General features: G+C 42.7%; 1 protein-coding gene across 1 annotated transcript in view; it reads left to right on the forward strand.

The window, feature by feature from the left end:
* Window positions 1-18,673, forward strand: part of dscama (Down syndrome cell adhesion molecule a) — a 93,030-nt gene extending 74,357 nt beyond the window's left edge. The window contains exons 12-33 of the mRNA XM_041952023.1: window positions 3,039-3,235; window positions 3,622-3,718; window positions 3,839-3,967; window positions 4,195-4,362; window positions 4,989-5,059; window positions 5,705-5,948; window positions 6,386-6,532; window positions 9,393-9,548; window positions 10,003-10,136; window positions 10,586-10,739; window positions 11,562-11,679; window positions 11,799-11,962; window positions 12,191-12,289; window positions 12,414-12,602; window positions 13,443-13,733; window positions 14,600-14,776; window positions 14,871-14,901; window positions 14,996-15,111; window positions 15,231-15,380; window positions 16,368-16,565; window positions 16,718-17,020; window positions 18,294-18,673. Coding sequence (XP_041807957.1) covers window positions 3,039-3,235; window positions 3,622-3,718; window positions 3,839-3,967; window positions 4,195-4,362; window positions 4,989-5,059; window positions 5,705-5,948; window positions 6,386-6,532; window positions 9,393-9,548; window positions 10,003-10,136; window positions 10,586-10,739; window positions 11,562-11,679; window positions 11,799-11,962; window positions 12,191-12,289; window positions 12,414-12,602; window positions 13,443-13,733; window positions 14,600-14,776; window positions 14,871-14,901; window positions 14,996-15,111; window positions 15,231-15,380; window positions 16,368-16,565; window positions 16,718-17,020; window positions 18,294-18,673 — 3,713 coding nt within the window. The remainder of the gene's footprint in view (window positions 1-3,038; window positions 3,236-3,621; window positions 3,719-3,838; window positions 3,968-4,194; window positions 4,363-4,988; window positions 5,060-5,704; window positions 5,949-6,385; window positions 6,533-9,392; window positions 9,549-10,002; window positions 10,137-10,585; window positions 10,740-11,561; window positions 11,680-11,798; window positions 11,963-12,190; window positions 12,290-12,413; window positions 12,603-13,442; window positions 13,734-14,599; window positions 14,777-14,870; window positions 14,902-14,995; window positions 15,112-15,230; window positions 15,381-16,367; window positions 16,566-16,717; window positions 17,021-18,293) is intronic.
* Window positions 18,674-20,402: the final 1,729 nt, after the last annotated feature.

Below are 20,402 nucleotides of genomic sequence, written 5' to 3' on the forward strand. Positions count from 1 at the left end.
TAATGTTTCATCAGCTTCATTGATTTTTGTAAATATCTGCTTATTCTGAATTGAATGCAGTAACACGTGTCAAACGAGTTGTGACAGGAGCAACCAAAGACTGGGAAAGATGTGGAACGATCCAAAAACACCTGTTTGGATCATTCCACAGGTAAACAGGTTGATTGGTAACAGGTGATAGTATCATGATTGGGTATGAAAGGAGCATCCTGGAAAGGCTCAGTGGTTCACAAGCGAGGATGGAGCGAGGTTCACCACTTTGTGTGAACATGTGGACACATGATTTTATAGAGCATGTTAGTACATGGGCTCAGAGACACTTGACTGTCGGTAAACACTGTTAGTTTGTAAATGATTGCATTCTGATTTAATTTCCGTTTTGCACAGTGTCCCAACTGTTGAATCAGGATATGTGCCGACGTCAGTTACTCATTCAGGAAAATAAATGAAGAGTGATGTTGATAAATTATGCAACACTGAATTGAAATTTTCTTTATTAGGTGAATAGAGGATGGGCAGCTCTTTGGAAAGTCAGCTTTGTCAGTAAAACAATTTCAGCCAGTGTCTGGAAGTGGTGTTTCTAACAGTTTGCATAACCGGTCATTTATCTATATATCCAGTATGTATCAGTCCGGCCTCAAAAACCTGTGTTTACTGCCTTGTGTTTATCTGTTGCCATCACAGCTGTCTCTAGTCATAGGATGAATTTCAAAATACATATAGGCTTTATTGTGTCCCTCAAATATGAATTTGTCTTCACTTTTTCCACAGTTTCATATAGCTAATTTGAGTCTAGAGCCACCATACATTCATATTGTATAATGTATGTATTAAGGAAGAGCCTCTGCTTTGATTAGTTGGTCCAAAAGCAACCCCCCCAGTCCCCCTGCACCAAATCTGTGACAGGTAGTCGGTTAGTTCACAGTTCTACATCACCAGCTGATCATGCTCAGATTTGCCCCTGACACACACAAAAAAACACCACATCAGATATCACTATTCAATTATTTTCATTTTAAAAAATGTAATCATATTGCCAGTTGTTTTTTTTATTATTGCAACAGTGAACTATTTAAAAAATGGTAATAGCATTTATTAGCATTTTTTTGTATATCAAACCACGTCCAGCCTTTGTATCAGCATATCAATAACAGTATGTTGAGCTGTAATATGTGAAAAAAAAAAGAATGGTAAAAATGTGCTATTAAACACAAATATACTGTATTTTTAATGTACTTCCCCCCCAGATGGTGGATACTGAAATGTCTCGGGTGTTTACAGTACAGACATCCTCCACACACCTAATCTTTTCGCTGTCTTGCTTTTTGTCACCTAGCACAGTGTCCCACTCTGCCAGGAGTGTCAACAACATTGCCCTGTGCCACCTCTGAGCCTCTTACATGGCAAAATGAAAGTAGCTGTGCACTAAAACGATAACGTTTAAATAAAGCCTGAGCAGTTATTTTTTCCCCCTCACTTTACCAAATGCATCTCACAAAAAATTCATACTTGTCATGCAAAATAAATCAGCGTTCTTTTCCATAGCCGAGTCCCAAATGGCTTCAGAGTGAATAAGAGATGAGGCTTAAATGTTTGCAACCTCTTGCCTGACACTTCCCATCACATCACTGAGGTCACGCTTAGTGTGTTTCTGTGTGTGTGTGTGAGAGCGAGCGCACACATTTGTCTGCGTGTACGAGCTTGTGTGTGCGCGTGGGTGTGAGTGTGTGTGAGCAACTGGGAGCAGAGGGTTGTTATACACTCTGCTGTGGGTGTAATGAGGCATGTATGTCGTTAGTGTGCGTTTAGTGTTGTGTCTTCAGAGTGTTGTTAGAGCATCACTGTACCATTAAGGACCCTCAGATACAAGATACATGCCAAGGCTGCTTGTTTCCTTCAACACAACATTAAAGGGAAGCTGTACATTCTGTGAATACTTTAAGTCCCTAATGTAAGCGAGCTTTTCCTCTTCCACACAACATGTAAAAAAAAAAGAGAGATAAATAGTTGAGTACAAAACTAATACTGTTAGATGACACATAAGGTTAAAATGCCACAAACTAGCCTTGCTTTTTGATTGTTCAGCACACATAGACATGCCGTACATGTTTGATCCTTAAGGAGCCGTTAACGGTTCATATCATTTGAATAAATAATGTAAAATATGTAAAAGAACCAATGACTTCTGTTATTGTTGTTGGAGTTTCATTTGTGTTTGTGACATTGTTCCCTCTCGCCTTTCAGCCAATCACATGCTCTCTACCTTTCTCAGTAACTTCAGCAAGCCATCTAAGTGGCTAGCTCTCGTTGGCTGCACCAACCAAAATAGAAAAACATGATTGTACTCTTAATGAGAATGTTTGACTTTCTCTGAGGAAATGAAATGTACAGAGGTAACTCTGAAGTACTCATCTAGCAGCTGGATCCTCACCTTGATGTTGAGTAAGCTCAACCACCTGCCTAGTGAGTTACCTGCAGGGTAAGCTAAATAAAACAAAAGGCTACTCACTGTGATGGAATCGTGTTTATTTGAGGTTATTAATTGATTGATTCAGAATTACTCTGGTATTGTTGCGGCTCTAGCTAACAGGAGAGGTCAAGGGCACGATTGGCTGAAAGCTGAGGGGATGTGGCTGATGACAACACCACTGTCAGAGAAAAATACCAGTTTTAAATAAAAGTAGACTTTTGAAAAAATGAGCACTTTGAAATGACAAAATATATCAAGTAAGCAAAACAGGGAGCAACAAAAAAACAATGAAAATGAAAACCAGAATGATTCATAATAATAATGAGAGAAGTTTTAATAATGACTTACATTTTTGTCAATTTATTGGTTTATGTATATACTGTTTGACATTATTGAAGTGATCATCTTTTTCATAATGTCTCATTTGTGTAGTTAATGTTGACCAGTTTGGGGCTCCATAAATACTGGCTCTGCTCAGTTGTGAGTCAAATAAAGAAGCAATGTTTTTCATCTAGAAAATAAACATGAAACATGTCTCCTCTTTTTCTCCACCTTACTTTCACAACAGTTCCTGCAATGATCACGTCCTACCCCAACACCACGCTGGCCACGCAGGGCGAAGAGAAGAAGATGAGCTGCACGGCCCACGGTGAGAAACCCATCATGGTGCGCTGGGAGAAAGAGGAACGCATCATCAACCCCGAGACCAGCCGCTACGTGGTCTCTGTCAAGGAGGTGGGCGATGAAGTCATCTCCACCCTGCAGGTAGGAGGCTGTGCTACTTGGAAGTGTAAAACTAAAGTCAGAGCCTATTGGATATTTTATATATGAAACCACAGCATACTCAGAGGTTACATCTTCATGTATTCTGGCTTATCTCCATTTTTTTTGTTTTTTTTTCTTATTATTACTGGACTGTTAAATTCTTCTAATGACTAAATAACTTGTTAAAGTATTGAGCAGCCATGTCTACAGCAAGGCCATGACCTGTGTTGGTGGGTCACAAGTAGAGATTGCTTCATTTTAATGGGACACAAGCAAAAAGTTGTGGGAACTATAACGGAAAGCTTCTCAATAAAAGTATAGATGTGAGACATTTGGCAGTGGAAACCTGCATATGATCTTTCACATTATTCGTGCGCATCCATCAGATCATGCCCACTGTGAGGGAGGACTCTGGCTTCTTCTCCTGCCATGCCATCAACTCCTTTGGTGAAGACAGAGGGATCATACAGCTCACAGTGCAAGGTATAACTGCCCCCACTTCAACTGCTCAAAGAAAAAAAAACTGTAACAGAACTTTTCAACATTCACGCATCTTCAGCAACACTGAAGTAACAAAATCTTTCTCAACTCTGTGCCTTGTAGAGCCCCCAGACCCCCCAGAGGTGGAGATCAGAGAGGTGAAGGACAGGACCATTGCACTGCGTTGGACTATGGGTTTTGATGGCAACAGCCCAATCACAGGCTTCGATATTGAGAGCAAGAACAAATCAGGTAAAAGAAAAGGCATCTATCTATGATATATCTAAAATAAAATGGTGTGATCATTTTCTGACATTGGTTAAAATTTGTAAAAATCGTGTTTAGGTTGATAAATTTCACTTTTTTCTTTTTGTCTCAGCACCATAATGTAATAAAGCCTCTCCTGATGCACTTAGCTGTATTTGACCTCTCCCCTGACTTCAGCAACCCCAATAATCCTCGCCCTCTCCCCTTAACAGCCTCCTGGGATACTGCTCAGAAGACCAAAGATGTCTCCCCTCAGCTCAACCAAGCCACCATCATTGACCTGCACCCCTCCTCTACCTACAACATCCGCATGTTCGCCAAGAACCTGATTGGCAAGAGCGAAGCCAGCAACGAGCTCACCATCACCACTGATGAAGCAGGTGTGTGTGTGTGTGTGTGTGTCTGTTTTGTATTTTGCACAGAACTAAACTCGCTTTTCACTCCTTTTTTCAAGTACACAAATAAAAACAAACAGCAACGGTAACAATAGCAGATCAAATTTGGCCCAACAAATAGTGAGAGGAACAAACAGTGAGAGGAACAACAGTCAAACATGAGTGCAGGTGGGGAGTGAAAGGATAAAGGGCCAACTGAGTCAATTCATTAACAGCCCGGTGACATCAGCACCATTGCCTCTGTTGCATTATTGAACACACGCTGACCCCTCACTAAAAGCAGAACTCTTCAATTAGCGGCCTCAGTAGTAAATGTCACACTACGGTCAATAGACTGAGGCTGGACCCCTTCTGCAAATTATCCCCCCCATCCCTCCAGCTTCGTCTCTGCCACCCCCCACAGAGCACTCCTCCTCACCCTCAGCAGCCGCCTATAAAAACTACCATCACATTTGTTAAAGTAGCCAGCTCTAGACTCAGACTCACGTCTTGATGTTTGCTTAGTGGGTTTCTGTGCAGAACAATGTTGAAGCAGCCTTTTTAAGATGTTTGGGACAGGTGATGGAAGTGTACGGTGTTATAACATGTAAATGTTGGTGATGTGATCTCAGCTCCTGATGGACCACCTCAGGACGTGCAACTGGAAGCCCTCTCCTCTCAGAGCATTCGAGTCACTTGGCGGGTGAGTTAATCCGACCCTGCGGGTTAAACGTGTGTATGTTTGCAGAAAGTGAATATATAGTTGTGTGCAGATAGGTACGGTCAGGGATGACAGAGCGTAGTTTTGGCTTGTGGCTTAAAGATCGCTCTTTTAAATGCTGTTTCAAATTCAGCACCGTTTTCTCCTCTAAGTCAATGAGTCTTAAACATTTAGCTTGCTACTGCACCAGTCGAGCTGCTCAGCAGAGAGCAGTACAGGCTCGAAGCTGTCCTGGTCAGCTCCCAGGTGTGACTTCGTTTTACTTTATGAATGTAAAGCAGGATATTGCAGAAAAACTGTACTGTACTACAAAAGTTTACAAGACCTTTCTTCAGCACAGTCAGGAATTTATTTGCATATGTGGCACCATGTATACCTCCTTACTTCTGTGTCTTGATGACATTAACCAGTTTTGGAACTGAATACATTTTGGTTATTGGTAACTTGGTGTCATTTACAGCACTCCATCTTTGGTCACATGTTGTAGTACATATAAGGAGTAAGTGAAAAAAATGCTTTAATTTGTCTTGCAAATTGTGGTTCTTTGTTCTCTATAGCAGGGACTGCTCTCAGTGCAGGGATGTTCATCACCATTGTCTCAAACAACCCCTGTCATTCTTTTGCCAGGCACCCAAGAAGCACCTCCAGAATGGAGCCATCAGGGGCTACCAGGTGGGCTACAGAGAGTACAGCTCTGGTGGAAACTACCAGTTCAGTGTGATCAGTGTGGAAACCACAGGAGATAATGCAGAAAACCTGGTGCTGGACAACCTGAAGAAGTTCACGCAGTATGGGGTTGTGGTGCAAGCCAGCAACAGCGCTGGAACAGGGCCCTCTTCCACAGAGGTGGCTGCTACCACGCTGGAGGATGGTAAGACAGGAGGAAGATGAACCTAGAATATGATAAAATCCAGAGACGTTGTGATGTCCTACAGAATATTATAATTAAATCTAAATAATAACAAGATAACTTTAGTAAAGAAAGTCGAATAAAACATAATAAAAAAGACATTTGCTAAAAGTGAGGTAGTGAGTATGAAATACTACAAAAACCAACAGAGGATTCTACAAATTTCATATATTTGAATATATTTGGATTCATTTTAGCCCTGTGTCCTAACAGGAGTAATGCCAACACAACACAGCTGTGAATTTGCTGTTCTCAATGAGGCACACGGCACGATGTGAGAGATTTGTGAGGATATATCACAACCTAGTGGAGATCAGTGGGTGCTGCTACATGTTGTCAGTTTCTGCTCAGAGTTGACCTTAGTCACAGTCTGTCCCCTCCTCTTCCTCCTCACTCAGTGCCCAGTCGTCCTCCAGAGAACGTCCAGGCCACTGCCACGTCTCCAGAGGTCATCTCTCTGTCCTGGCTGACCCCTCCCAAAGATGCTCTCAATGGCAACCTGCTGGGTTTTAGAGTCATCTACTGGGCCAACCTGCCTGACGGAGGTACTCATCTATACCTATACACTGCATAAAGCCATGCAGGACAGTTCACATTAGCATTAACATTAGCCTTTTACATAAGTGCATATGAATGCCGCAGTCCCAAGGAATCTGAACTCTCCTGGTAGCTCCCAGTAAACTGAATTTAACAGAACGTTATGAACTAACAGATTTACATCAGGTATTGTCAACCAAACATCACAAAGCAGAACAGCAACAGCAAAAAACAAGCGAACACTGTTCATCACTCAGGTGGTTGTGATCTGCATGATTAAAGGTTCCCTGTGGAGTTTTTGACCTCTAGCAGCCCGATGCAGCTGGTTTTCTATGAGCGGGCCCCTGTTTGGTTTATTGTGTTATTTTGTTTGATTATGAGGAAGGAAATTAAACACATTCGTTAGACATCAAGGATACACACAGTGTGTTTTGGTGAGTAATGCTGAACTTTTGTTGCCTGAAAACTCCACAGGGCCCCATGACGAGCCCACCCTCAGACTGGATCAGTCAGAGCAGAGCTGGATGGAGATAGATGAATAAAATAAAATAAAAACATGAATCATGTGAATGGGTAAATGGCAGTGGCTTTCTAGCCAGAAATTCAATCATTATTTTATCAATAAATGTAGAAAACCACTGCAGGTTCCCACACAGACCAGGCAGCTTACCTTGGTGTAAGTTGGGTCAAACTCAAACGTAAATACTTTGATTGCCTCACATCAATTATGTTCTGTTTTGCTTATTGGTTGATGTCAGTCTTTGTGTGGGTCAGTATTTATTTATCCAGTAATCTCTGCTGAATGAAAAGGTTGTGAGCTAAAATCTGGATAAAGCTGTGTCTATATAAAGTAACAATGATTGCTACTGATGCTAAAGTAACATATAGCTTGTAGTTACCCAGGTCTATTCTGGGTGTCTGACTACTGGCCAAAAGTCTGCATGGTCCTGTGGAAGTCAGACAGAGTGCCATGCCATTGTCACATGCCGGGTTTGTGTCAGGGATTGGTTGTGACAGCATGATTACCTTTGACCCCTGCACTGTCACTTCATGTTGGCATGCCTATAGAACATGAAGGCTCAGGACTTGACAGCCAGGATTAGTTTGCATGGCAACAGTCTGTAGCTCCATGAGCGAATGCTCAAAGTTAAGTTTATATGTTGTTATTTGTAAATGGTTTGACTTATATTGTATGTAAATCTAATATATTTAATGGTTTACCTGTACACTCAACATGTATCATTTGCAATTACTGTTCTGCAGTACTCAGTCTCAGACAGGAGCAGTGTGAGAGAATGTGATGTCAGTGACCAGCAGGGGGAGACATGTCTTCTGTGACACAGTGTTGGAATCAGTGACAGTAAAAGTTCAGGGTTATGTTGCACTCAATCATTTTTGACACTTGCAGGACGCTGTATGTGAATGGGCTGCTACACATACAGGTGTGCTACTTGCAAGTCAGCATGTAGCACATTTCCATGTTATGTAAATGTGAGTCAAAAAAGAGCAGCAAATGATGCAATGAAGCGAAAAAAAAGGACCAAATACATTTTCTTTTGCTCAATTAAACAGTTGAATTTAGAGGATTTAGAATCGTGATTTAGAATCCTGTTTCTTCCATATCTATGTGTAGGAATACATGTTGATATGCAATGATGTATAAAGCATTTAAAGAATTGTGATTTTTCTGTGGAAGTCCAGACATGAGAACAGTATGAATGTTTCAGTCAGAGGGCAATAAGATAAATGACAACTGGCAACACAAAAACATGACACACAGTATGAAGGTAATAGAAGAATTTCATAGCTGTAAACTGTGATGTGATGGGACGAGCAGAAACACTACAGAGCAGCTGCTGCTTCACCAAGTTCAACCCAACATGATACCAAGTGAACGTTTGTTTGTGCTGAACGCTGAACAGAATATTAATTACCCATTTATCAATACACCTAAATTAGAGATGTTTTCAGTGTTGTACAACCCCAATTTCAAAAGTTGTGGAGATGCTGTTAAAAACATAATGTGATAACCTTCTAATGCTTTTTGATCTACTCAATTGAAAACATTACAAAGACAATATATTTATTGTTTGATCATCACCTTAATTGATTTGTGTAAATGTATGCTTGTTCTGAATTTTATGCAGCAACATGTTTCAAACAAGTCAGGACAGGAGCAACTAAAGATAAAAGAAAAGAAAAGGTAAACAGGTTGATCCTGGAAAGACTCAGTCATTCACAAACAAGGTTGGAGTGAGGTTCCAACTTTTTTGGGATCTGGGTTGTATCTGGACTAACTGGATATGTACATACACACGATATACAAATACAATCATGCATAAAAAGCGCTTACTGTACGGTAAAACGTCTGCGGTGCGATGAGTGTTCCAGGCATTTTAATTACTTGTTAAAAGCAGAAGAAGCAGAGATGCAGCTGGTCTCGCAGATCTCTTGGGAGACGTGGAAAGAAGAGAAAAACAATCGGGAGATGAAAACAGTTGTTACGAGGAGACATGGACAGAGAGCAGGGACACACAAAGACATCAATAATTCAAAGCCTAACAGGCGAGGGCAGCAGGCTGCCAGTTCAGACCTGCTGCCACCACAGCAGACCTTGAACACAGAGTTGTTTAAACTTTGTGACTGAATATGACATTATATCCAAGGCTGTGCTATGACAACCTTGAGCCTGACATCGGCTTTTATGTATGTGATCTGCTGTATAATATATTAGTCACCAGTTGGCAGCTTGTCACGTCACTGGATTATTTACAGTGAGAGGTTTGCATTGGATAAGGCCTTTGACATGAGCTGTCCTAACATAATTTGACTTTATTCCTCCACTCTCTCCTCTCCTCTGACCATCAGAGCTCGGAGAGATCAGGAATGTGACGACCTCTAAGCCCTCTCTGGAGCTGGATGGACTGGAGAAGTATACCAACTACAGCATCCAGGTGCTGGCCTTCACCAGAGCTGGAGACGGCGTTCGCAGTGAACAGATTTACACCCGCACCAAGGAAGATGGTAGGAAGATTAAGTCACCTCTCCCAATAAAAGGCAGCTGTCACATTGTACTCGTCAAGGCGAGCTTGTGTCTCACCGAGTCTTTTTCTGAATATGCTCATACTTGTGCTGAAGTGTAAGTTTCATTCACTGCTGTTGGGCATCAAAGAATTACAGTATCTGTCATATTTGCAGTAAATAGTGAAGTGTCAGTTTTGCTAAATTGAGAATATTTTGCAGCAGTGAATGAACCCCTGCGGTAAAAATGAGGTAATGTGAAGGCGGCAGGGTCTTAAAAACGTTTATTAAGTGGTGAGCTGTAACTCTATATGTAGCAGGAAATCCTGAAGAATGTGACGTTTGGCCATCTGTTATCTTGCTTTATAATTAAGATAAAAAGCACCACAAGATCTGGTGAGTAATCATATAAACTTAATGTGGGAAAAATATATACTACATCATGTTTTTCTTTCAGTTCCTGGTCCTCCGGCAGGTGTGAAGGCAGCAGCTGCATCAAACTCTGTGGTGTTTGTGTCCTGGCTTCCTCCTCTCAAAGTGAACGGCATCATCAGGAAATACACAGTTTTCTGCTCCAACCCGCACCCCACGGTAACACATTTTAAAACAAATGATGTCAACAAATCCCATGAGGAGACCAATTCCACCAATATGTTCGTCTGTCTCTCAATGCTTTCTGACCTCTCTACTGGCACTCAGCTCAGAGGCTATTGGCTCCTAAAACAAAGTATTTTCCTAAACCAGCTGGGCAATATTGTGAAAAAGCAACTTAAAGCGGCTATAGTCAATGTTTGCAATGGATGGAAATCTTATGTTTGCCAGTGGACCATAGTGGCCATGGCACAGAGGAATAATACACACACAGTACTTACTGATACGGTCCTTCATGTTGGTTTTGGTATATTTGTGGGATTTGTTGACAGTAAAAAACTATAGAATAGACGTGAGTCAGTGTTTCATGTTGATGGAAAACATGATATGATGTGAGTTTGATCTGCAGCAGCAGGTTATGACAGTCCTGAATGTCTTCCCTCACCCAGGTGAGCAGTGAGTTTGAGGCAGCTCCAGATGTGTTCTTCTACCGCATCCCCAACCTGAGCAGGAACCGTCAGTACAGCATCTGGGTGGTGGCCGTCACCGCTGCAGGCCGAGGAAACACCAGTGAGATCATCACTGTCAAACCCATGGCTGAGGGTAGGTGGAGCTGGTCTTTAGTACAGTTTGACAGTCAGTGCTGAATCAAGCTGAAATACTTACTCTGCACTGTGTTTCACATTTAATCAAGAGACAGAGGTTTATGACAAGCTGAAAAACAGGGAAATGGAGACCTTTTCTGCATGCATGATGGGACTCAAATGTGCAAGTTGAAATGCACTATTTGGGACTCCTTCAGGTTAAAACATGAGTGCTTTATAGGAATGAGGACGGAATACATACAATGTAGTACAAGGTGTTACTGCAGTAGGTCCAATTGCTAACTTTTAATAACATTTTCAAACTCAGGGCAGCTCTATGTACTGTAAGATAAAATGCAAACAATATCCCTCGTTGGAGATCCCCCTGCTTCACCCTCTTAAACCCAGGTGGATGCATGAAGACAGTACTTCATTCCTAGTATCTCCTGATAAGAAGACAGTTTGGGGATGATGAGGTGAATGTAAATCACCCTGTGTTTGGCCTTGCCAACATGCTACATGCTTGAGCTGATAAGATGATTGTAAATGCTGATAGACCCCATGGTGTCTGGACCCTCAGCTCCTGTTAGGATGTTCACATCCTGTCTGATGTCCAGGTGATGGATGTCCTCCCTTCCCTGCTCCACTGCTCAGGTGGAGAGAGAAACACCATCAGACTGTGGCCCCTCGCCCTTTAGCCCTGACTCAGTGAGCTGAGGGGCTAAAGAGAAATGAGAGGATAACAAATGTGTCAAACTCTTTCTGAAATCATTTAGAAAACACATCTGACTGTTACTGCATCTCCTCTGTGGGCTGATGAAGCATGTGTACATTTTTGCAGCTCCAGCTCGAATCCTGACCTTCAACAGGACAGTGACGACGCCCTGGATGAGGGACATTGTGCTGCCTTGTAAAGCAGTGGGTGACCCATCGCCAACCATCAAATGGCTGAAGGAGATGTGAGTACAGTACAAATACAAGCAGACAGTTTGTGCTGTAATAAACATGTGCACACTGAATTTATCTCTTCAAAGTAACTGAAAACATAACGCTAATCCTGAACTCATCTATGTTTCAGCAATGGAACCCCAGCACCTGTTGTGATTGACAGCCGGCGCAGCGTCCACGGGAACGGCAGCCTTGTTATTCGCACGGTGAAAGCAGAGGATTCTGGGAACTACACTTGTGTGGCCAGTAACAGCTTTGGGTCGGACAAGATCGTCCTCAACCTGCAGGTTCAAGGTAAGAAATTGAATTGAATGTAGCAACCCTTAATAACTGGCACCCATCAGAATTTATAGCACCTATGCACAGGTGCTGCACCTGTGCTTTGGTTTTAATGCATTTACACACCTTGTTATAGTAGAAAACTCTCTCTGTGGGATGCAAATGAGCTTTTCAGTTGTGCACATTTTTTTTTCCTGAGACTAGTCCTTATAATCAGTTATTTATGTTTTTTCTGTCCTTCAGTTCCACCTGACCAGCCACGCCTAACAGTGACCAAGACAACAACCACCTCAATAACACTCTCCTGGATCCCTGGAGACAATGGAGGCAGCTCCATCAGAGGTCAGGCTGACACCACCTTGTTTTTCTTTTATTTTTAACATTTTTGTTTCAGTTGTTTTCTTTTTCTCAGTAGCACCCGAAGGGTTCTTCCTCCAACTTAATTTCCAAACTCGTTCTTTTTCAGGCTACATTCTGCAGTACTCGGAGGATAACAGCGAGCAGTGGGGTAACTTTGCCATCAGTCCCAGTGAGCGCTCCTATCGGCTGGAGAACCTCAAGTGTGGCACCTGGTACAAGTTCACACTCACAGCCCAGAATGCAGTGGGGCCAGGACGCATTAGTGAGATCATTGAAGCAAAGACCCATGGGAAAGGTATAAACAAACACGTTTTCGTTTCTTTTGGGCACACAATATAGTTGATCATTTAGATTTTGATGCATTTTTAACTGCAGTAACTGCACCATCAAAGTATTATCTATTGATGGAGGAGTGGTATGTCTAATGAGAGAAAACTGTATATTTATTGATATCACCTTCTGGAGGCTTTATTTGTTGCCATCAATTAGCATGTTGTCATGTGATAAATCCTGCATAGTTTTCAAATTGTTTGAAATATAACGTCCTTCTGAATGGGTATAAAAATACTTGTTTTGGTAATCAATGATGTTATATCAATAATTTTTCAGACATACACTTTATTGCGTTTCTCTTTCCTAATAATTTAATTTATTAATAAATGGAAAACAGTACACTGCAAACGTGTTAAAATTACAACTTACATTCCGTTTTTAATTTTGAGGGACATTTTATTAGAGCTGAAATAAATAGAGATTAGAGATTAATGAAATTCATCGTCAGAAAGTTAATCAGCAACTCTTTTGATTATTAATTGCTTGTTTAAGACATTTTTAAGCAAAAAGGCCAAAAGGCTACAGCTGCAGGTCTGATTCCAAATATGAAGGTTTGCTTGTTTTCTTAGTCGTATAATTGTTGACTGGCCAAAAAAAGACATCTGAAGACATCACCAGGCCCTCTGAAAACTGTGTTTCTAATGTTAGTTTAATGTTTGTTAGTTGGAGCGTCACATTTTTAGATAATGCATATAAGAAATGATATAATTTCCAGTCATAGGTAAGCATATCTGCCAGGGTTTGCAGCTTTTTTCTTTCTCTATCTTAACACACCGAGGCTTTCCTTTCCGTCCCTCTGCAGAACCTCAGTACTCTAAAGAACAGGAGCTCTTCACTAGCATCAATGCCACTCGGGTCAAGCTCAACCTGAATGGCTGGAACAACGGTGGCTGCCCCATCACCTCCTTCACCTTGGAGTATCGGCCTGTAGACTCACCCACGTGGACCACGGCACAGCGCACCTCCCTCACCAAGAGCTACATCCTGTACGACCTGCAGGAGGCCACCTGGTATGAGCTGCAGATGAAAGTCTACAACAGCGCCGGCTATGCTGAGAAGAGAGTCAAGTTTGCAACGCTCAGCTACGATGGCAGTGAGTTAACACAATAGCTGGAAACGATGCTGTGTCCCACTCTTTTCTCTGCAGGAGACGGAGTCACTGAACTGTCACGGCCTGCTGAAGCTGGCAGGGAACTGCGTCCATATGATTCATGCTGAGGACGTAGCGTAATGTGAACACTGACACTCTGACTGTTGAATAAGTAGAGATCCTGTGATGAAAGACCTAAGTCCAGCAACTGTCGCATACTGAGTCAGGCTAACACTGGCAGTTTGGAGCAAAGAGAAATAACTCACTGAATTGGGCAATAAAAGTACATTTCATGCTGGCTCTGGTGGCTGTATCACAAGCCTACTGAATACCACCTCGTGAGTTAAATCATTTCATGACCTCCTTTGAGATAAAGCACATTGCCAGCTCCAATATGAGCTGGAGGGAGCTCAGCAGTAGTTTGCCTTAACCAGTTCTGAAGACCAACCACTTCAATCACCTCTCCTTCACCGACATCCTGCAGCTGTTGAAGAGAAAAATCAGGCGGAGCATTTAGCAATGAAGGATGAGTTCGTTGACATTTATGTACAGTTTTGCAGATTGGGATCCAGGTATTACCGCCAATCCTGAAAAAGGTCAAGTACAGATATTAGCAGAGTGCAGCAGCTTGTGGTGGGGCCCTGTACGTGATTGCTTGGAATGAAATGTTAAACTCAAGCTTTGAGATGCTGGTGGTCTTGATCAACTTTTACACCACACGGTTACTGTCATTCAGTAGATGTCATTCAACGACACAGATGGTTTTGTTCTGGGAATTCCTACAACAACACTGAAAGTTGTTCTCTGTTATGCAAATGGTGTCTTAAACAGCAACAGTATCTGTAATAACACATATGACTCCTGCACAGGCACCATCGCACCTTTGGTGAAGGCACCCAACGTGAGTGAGGACAACTCTGGTGGTGGCGAAGGTTTGAAGATGATGGTGACCATCTCCTGCGTGTTGGTTGGCATAGTTGTTATCTTCATCGGGCTGCTGGTGCTGAGGAGGAGGAGGAGGGAGCAGAGGCTCAAGAGGCTCCGAGGTGAGATGAGAGAGGTCATCTAACACGACAGATTTTATCCCCTGCTCTCTTACCTCCAACAAGAAAAATGATGGTTTATCTGTTTGTTTTCCAGATGCAAAAAGTTTGGCTGAGATGCTCATGAGGTAAGGAGACTTCACTGCTCAGCCATTATCAGCTTCTGCCTGAGGAGAATTCATTATGACGAGTGTCTGATCTCTTTTGGTTTTGTGTTCCCAGTAAAAACACACGTCCGGCAGAGCCGATTAACAAACAGCAACAGACGCTCCGCATGCACATTGACATCCCCAGAGCCCAGCTCCTGATCGAGGAGAGAGACACCATGGAGACTGTTGGTGAGCTCACTGCTGCTGAGTCCTGCTGCCATATGCTGCACTTTTTTTTGCAAGAAATGCCTTCAACAAATGATCCCGGTCACTTGTGTGCTAAGCTTGTTTTTGTTGCTGTCCCACAGACGACAGGTCCACTGTGTTGCTCACTGATAACGACTTCGGGGAGACCCAGAAACAGAAGTCATCCACAGTCACCCACACAGTCCACTACCAGTCCCTGTCCCAGGCCACCGGTCCTCTGGTAGATGTGTCTGATGCCAGACCAGGAACCAGTAAGTCCAGTACGGACGCTTTTTTTTTTTTTTTACTTAATAACAGATGAAATAAACATTTGGTTTTGTTGTCAGGTATGTTCTTTTTCCAAGTAGTTTTTCCTTGATTTGTATTTTTCCTCCATTGATGTTCCTTTTGTTGACCTCTGGTGTATGTTGAATGCTTTGGTATGAAATAAATGCCACACTCTTCACACTGCAACAGACAGCACATCCAGCACACCCATGTGATCTTGCACCTAAAGGTGTCCTGTGGAGTTACGTCTAACAAACATCTATTTGAAATCCTGCATTGTTTACTAGCTTGCAGTCCTCTGCACTGGTACATTGCTACATATCTTCACACATTACCACCACCTGTACATCAGTGGAATAGTGTAAAACCATTGTCAGGTCTGAGTGTCATGTCACCTGCCTGCCAGTGTGTGTACATGTGTCCACATGTGCATTGTCCATAACGGTAATACAGGTCAAAGACTCCACTGGTGCTCCACACCTGAAAGGTCCCACCCAGCATCCACCTGTCGGCTCTGAGTATATGTTCAGCTACAGGGAAAGACTTTACCTTCGCTCCCAAGGACTTGCTGTGCTGTGCTGTGCCTTGTTGGGAGTGATGAAGTCTGAGCTTAGATACACTTACATAAGTTAACTGACTGAAGTGTTGCACAGTCGTCCTCAGTGACCGGAGATGTATAACTTCTAACAGAGAAAGTGAGTGTGATGATGACTAGCATCCTGGCAGAGACGATGTGATGACACCATGCGTGATGTCTGAAAGGTGTGAGCTGATATGAGTTGAGCTGGTAACATCTGTCAGAAGCTCCATGTGTCGCCAGGAAAGACAGATGCAGGTTTTGGAAATGTTGGTGGCAGCTGATATTAGAAGCAGGGAATGTGTTATAATTGCTATCATGACCATTTCATTAAGTTCAGTACTGTCCTCCCTATGGCCTACGTAAACACCCTGTGTTTCCTCCTCGCTCTCAGACCCTACAGCTCGCCGCACAGCCAAAGCCGGCCCAGCTGCTCGCAACCGCTATGCCAGCCAGTGGACCCTAAACCGCCCACACCCCCCTGTCTCCTCCCACACTCTCAGCACTGACTGGAGGCTGCCCACACCCAGAGTAGCAGGCTCTGTTGACAAGGAAAGTGACAGCTACAGCGTCAGCCCATCTCAGGACACAGGTGAGCAACACATCTGGATACAGCTGTTTTAAAACAGCTATAACAGTACAACATGACCCATCATTTCTAACACAGATCAGTACGTTACATCCCAATAATTCTGTCACTAACTCTTGACACTAATTCCTCCACTAACCGCGGCCCATGTCCAGACCGAGCACGGAGCAGTATGGTGTCAACAGAAAGCGCGTCCTCCACCTACGAGGAGCTCGCCAGAGCCTATGAGCACGCCAAAATGGAGGAGCAGCTGCGCCACGCCAAATTCACCATCACCGAATGCTTCATCTCTGACACTTCCTCAGAGCAGATGACGGCAGGCACCAACGACTACACCGACAGCCTGACCTCCAGCACACCGTCCGAATCAGGCATCTGCCGCTTCACTGCTTCCCCGCCCAAGCCTCAGGACGTCAGCCGGGTCATGAACATGGCCGTGCCCAAGGCCCACAGACCGGGTGAGGACGTGCTGTCAACTGCCACAGATCTGTCTCGGCCTGACCCCGACCACATGCCATCCTTTTACTATAACTCATTTTGATGTCAATAACAGCACTAGCTTAAGTTCAACTTCTTGTCTAATACTGATATCCAACCATTAACTAATGCTGACAGTGAATCCAAGTGTTGCAAAAGTCGGTCAAGCTGATGATTGTCTGAGTTACATTTGGGTAAGTCAGGCCTAAAGTCTTAAAGAGAGAACCTGAGGAACCGTTAAATTGAAAATTCAATCTGAGTTACATAAAATAGGACATTATGAGATATTTAACAATTAAAATTTCACACTGCTGACTAAAATCATGAGAACTAAATACACATCTTGCAAATCTAAGGTAGGAAACCATGCCTGCTGTGTTGAAATGGAATGAGAGCAGATTTGATTTCTTTTACCAACATGAACAATTGAGGCTTTACCACAACATGAGCCGCACTTCATACGCCAGCAGCTCTGAGTGAGACGCTGCCTCCAGAAAGTCACCTTACCTACAACATCCAACAGTGTCAGTGACGGAGATCCTAAATCTGCTCTCGACGATGTTTCAAATAGAAAACAATTTTGCTATGTTGCTCATCTGTCAAGGAGTTTTCTTTGTAGTTTCAAGAAAGCACCTCGAAACTGACACCATTTAGACTCAAACAATAACAGCAGTAAGATCAGGAGATCTTGTTCATTCATAATGTTTGCCGCAAGAAGTTAAAAAAGTGACAAATAAGCTAAATCAGCAGTTATTAAGTGGGAATTTTTGAAGTGTGTAAATGTAAGATGTGTGCATACTAAGATTGGTAGGAATACCATACTGAACATAAAAACACTGCTGTTACTTACTGATTTGAAGAAAACAGTCAAGTCTAATAGTTGTATAATAGTAGCACTGTGTAATGGAGCCAACAGTGACAGGGGATGACGGTTGAGGGTTGAATTAGATGAGTTCAGTGTCAGAAGCCTCCATGTCTGTGTGACAGTACTCAATGATTTATTGTCAAAGCTTTATTTCCATCACGTATGCAGGTGAGTACAGACAGGGACTCTTTTGAGGACAAAGTCTAAAACAAAATCTTCTAAAACCAACACGTGCAGTCAGCTCCAGATGGAAACAGCTGCTCGAGTGTTTTAACAAGTGTTCATAAGTTCATAAATGAAATAAGTTGGAGAGTTCAGGTGATGCTGGGGAGGAATGTCAGCATGTGATTTCTCTTGTAACTAACTGATGTGTGTGTGTTGACCTGCAGGGGGCGAGCTGGTTCACCTTCCTCCGTACCTGCGCATGGACTTCCTGTTAAATCGAGGCATGTCCTGCTCGGGCTCATCCAGGGGGACAGCTAGTGGGGAGAGAGCGGCCATGGGTCAGGCCTGTCTGGAGCCCCAGAAGAGTCGCTCGCTGAAGCGGCCCTCTCGCATGGCGCCCCCAACGCCCACAGAGGCCCCTCAGGCCAGCAGGGACCCAGTGGCCCAGTGGCAACCTGGCTCTGCAGCCACGCTCCCACACAGAGAGGGCTCAGAGCTGGCCCAGGCCGCCAAGCTCAGCACCTCCCAGGAGTCCCTGCTTGACTCGCGAGGACATCTGAAACAGAGCAGCAACCCCTACGCAAAGTCCTACACGCTGGTATAACAGCAGGGGCACCTGGGGCAGGACTAGAACTCACTCTAACACTGGACTTAACACTCAAGTGCAGTAAACTGACTTTCACCACGCAGTTCTGTATATATGTCCCCCCTCCAAGGGCGGGGTCACTTTTACTAATCTCCTTTTATTTATTTTAGAGCTTTCTTTTTTCTCTTTTTTTTTTTGTTTGTTTCACTTGGGAAAAAATTCACTCATCGGAAACGACTCCAGCCGGAGCTTTGCCAAACTAATTGAGTAACGTAACGAGGGAGCATTATTTATTCTTGATTATTGTTAATTCTTTATAATTAATCAGTGATTATTAATTGTTAGTTGTCAGCTATTAATGATCATTAATTATCGATTACCAAAAATCTATTATCACCATTACTACAATGTTTTCATAAGAACCCGGACATCTTTTTTTTCTGGAGTGGAAGATGACGATTTGGAGTCATTTTTTTCCTATGGAATATCCTTCTGAAACACTGAATGAAACTTGGGAGAAATCTTGGAATGAAAGCAATTGACACAAGTCCAAACTTTTCAGCTGCTCTCAAATTGTTACTTTTTTTGAAGAAAAAAAAAATCTATTTCCTATGGATGCATGGGGACTGACCAATTAAAAGACAATGAGGATTACGATCGTGGCTGGACAGCCCAGTCGAGCATTTTGTCACACTATGAAATGATCCAATGTGAAGATTTATTATTCTTATTACTATAAATATATATATAAAAAGAGAAATCGCTTTTATTTGTGGATATTACAGGGAAGAATTGATTTGGTTAATAAAGTCCTTAGTCATGTTTGCACATATCTCGTTTTAATTAGGAAATGGAGTCTCTGTTGATCTTTCTCTGTGTCCCATTCTCTGATGGTGCAATATGAAAAAAGATATGAAAAGTATATGAAAAACTATTGCTCTATACTGTACTGTAATGATGAAAAATAACTATGTTGTGAGTATACTTACAGGGCCGGACACTCTCCAGCTATGTATTCAGGTGTAGTTTACCACTGCTTGTTTGCCAGGGTGGTAAATGATGTTAGCTAGTATAGGGAGGGTTTAGAGAACTAATGGTTTGCACTTCACAACACCCCGACTCAAGTGTGTCCGGATAGATCCCCCTACTCTCAGTGCACTAGGTAGAGTCTTCAGGGCTCTCACTCTCCTCAGTAGATTTACTGTTGCTGCATTGCAGTGATGCTCCTCTACAGGGAAAAAAAACGTGAGACAATCCAGCAGAATCCCCCCTTCAAACCAAACCTATAATGTCTATGGGAAATATCTAAAAAAAAAAATGTGGATATACGTAAGAAGCGTTTTTTTGTTCCTGTCTACCCTGGCCCATTTCTGTTCTTTCTGTTTCTTTGAGTTAGCCTGAAGGGAGAAGAGTTTGATCCAAAATGCTGTGAGGTCATTATGTCAGTTTTTATGATTAGTTTCTATGATTGAACTGTCTTCATTATGATTACACATTTTAACAAAAAAAAAAAAAATGTCACTTTTTATTTTTAACATGAGTGTTCACCATGGTGGCACTGGAATAAAGAGAAACTAACACAAAGTTCAAATTTGATTAATAAAATGGCTGTTCCCCAAAGTGTCCCCCACGGGTTTGACATGCGTGACTGATGGTGGTGTGGAGATGAAGCAGGTGGAGAGCGGGTGGAGGCTCTGCTCTCTGGCTGTTTAAAGAGACCTCGAATCCTCAGTTTTCATCATCACAG

The sequence above is a fragment of the Chelmon rostratus genome, chromosome 14 (assembly GCF_017976325.1).
Source record: "Chelmon rostratus isolate fCheRos1 chromosome 14, fCheRos1.pri, whole genome shotgun sequence".
NCBI classification, from domain to species: Eukaryota; Metazoa; Chordata; class Actinopteri; order Chaetodontiformes; family Chaetodontidae; genus Chelmon; species Chelmon rostratus.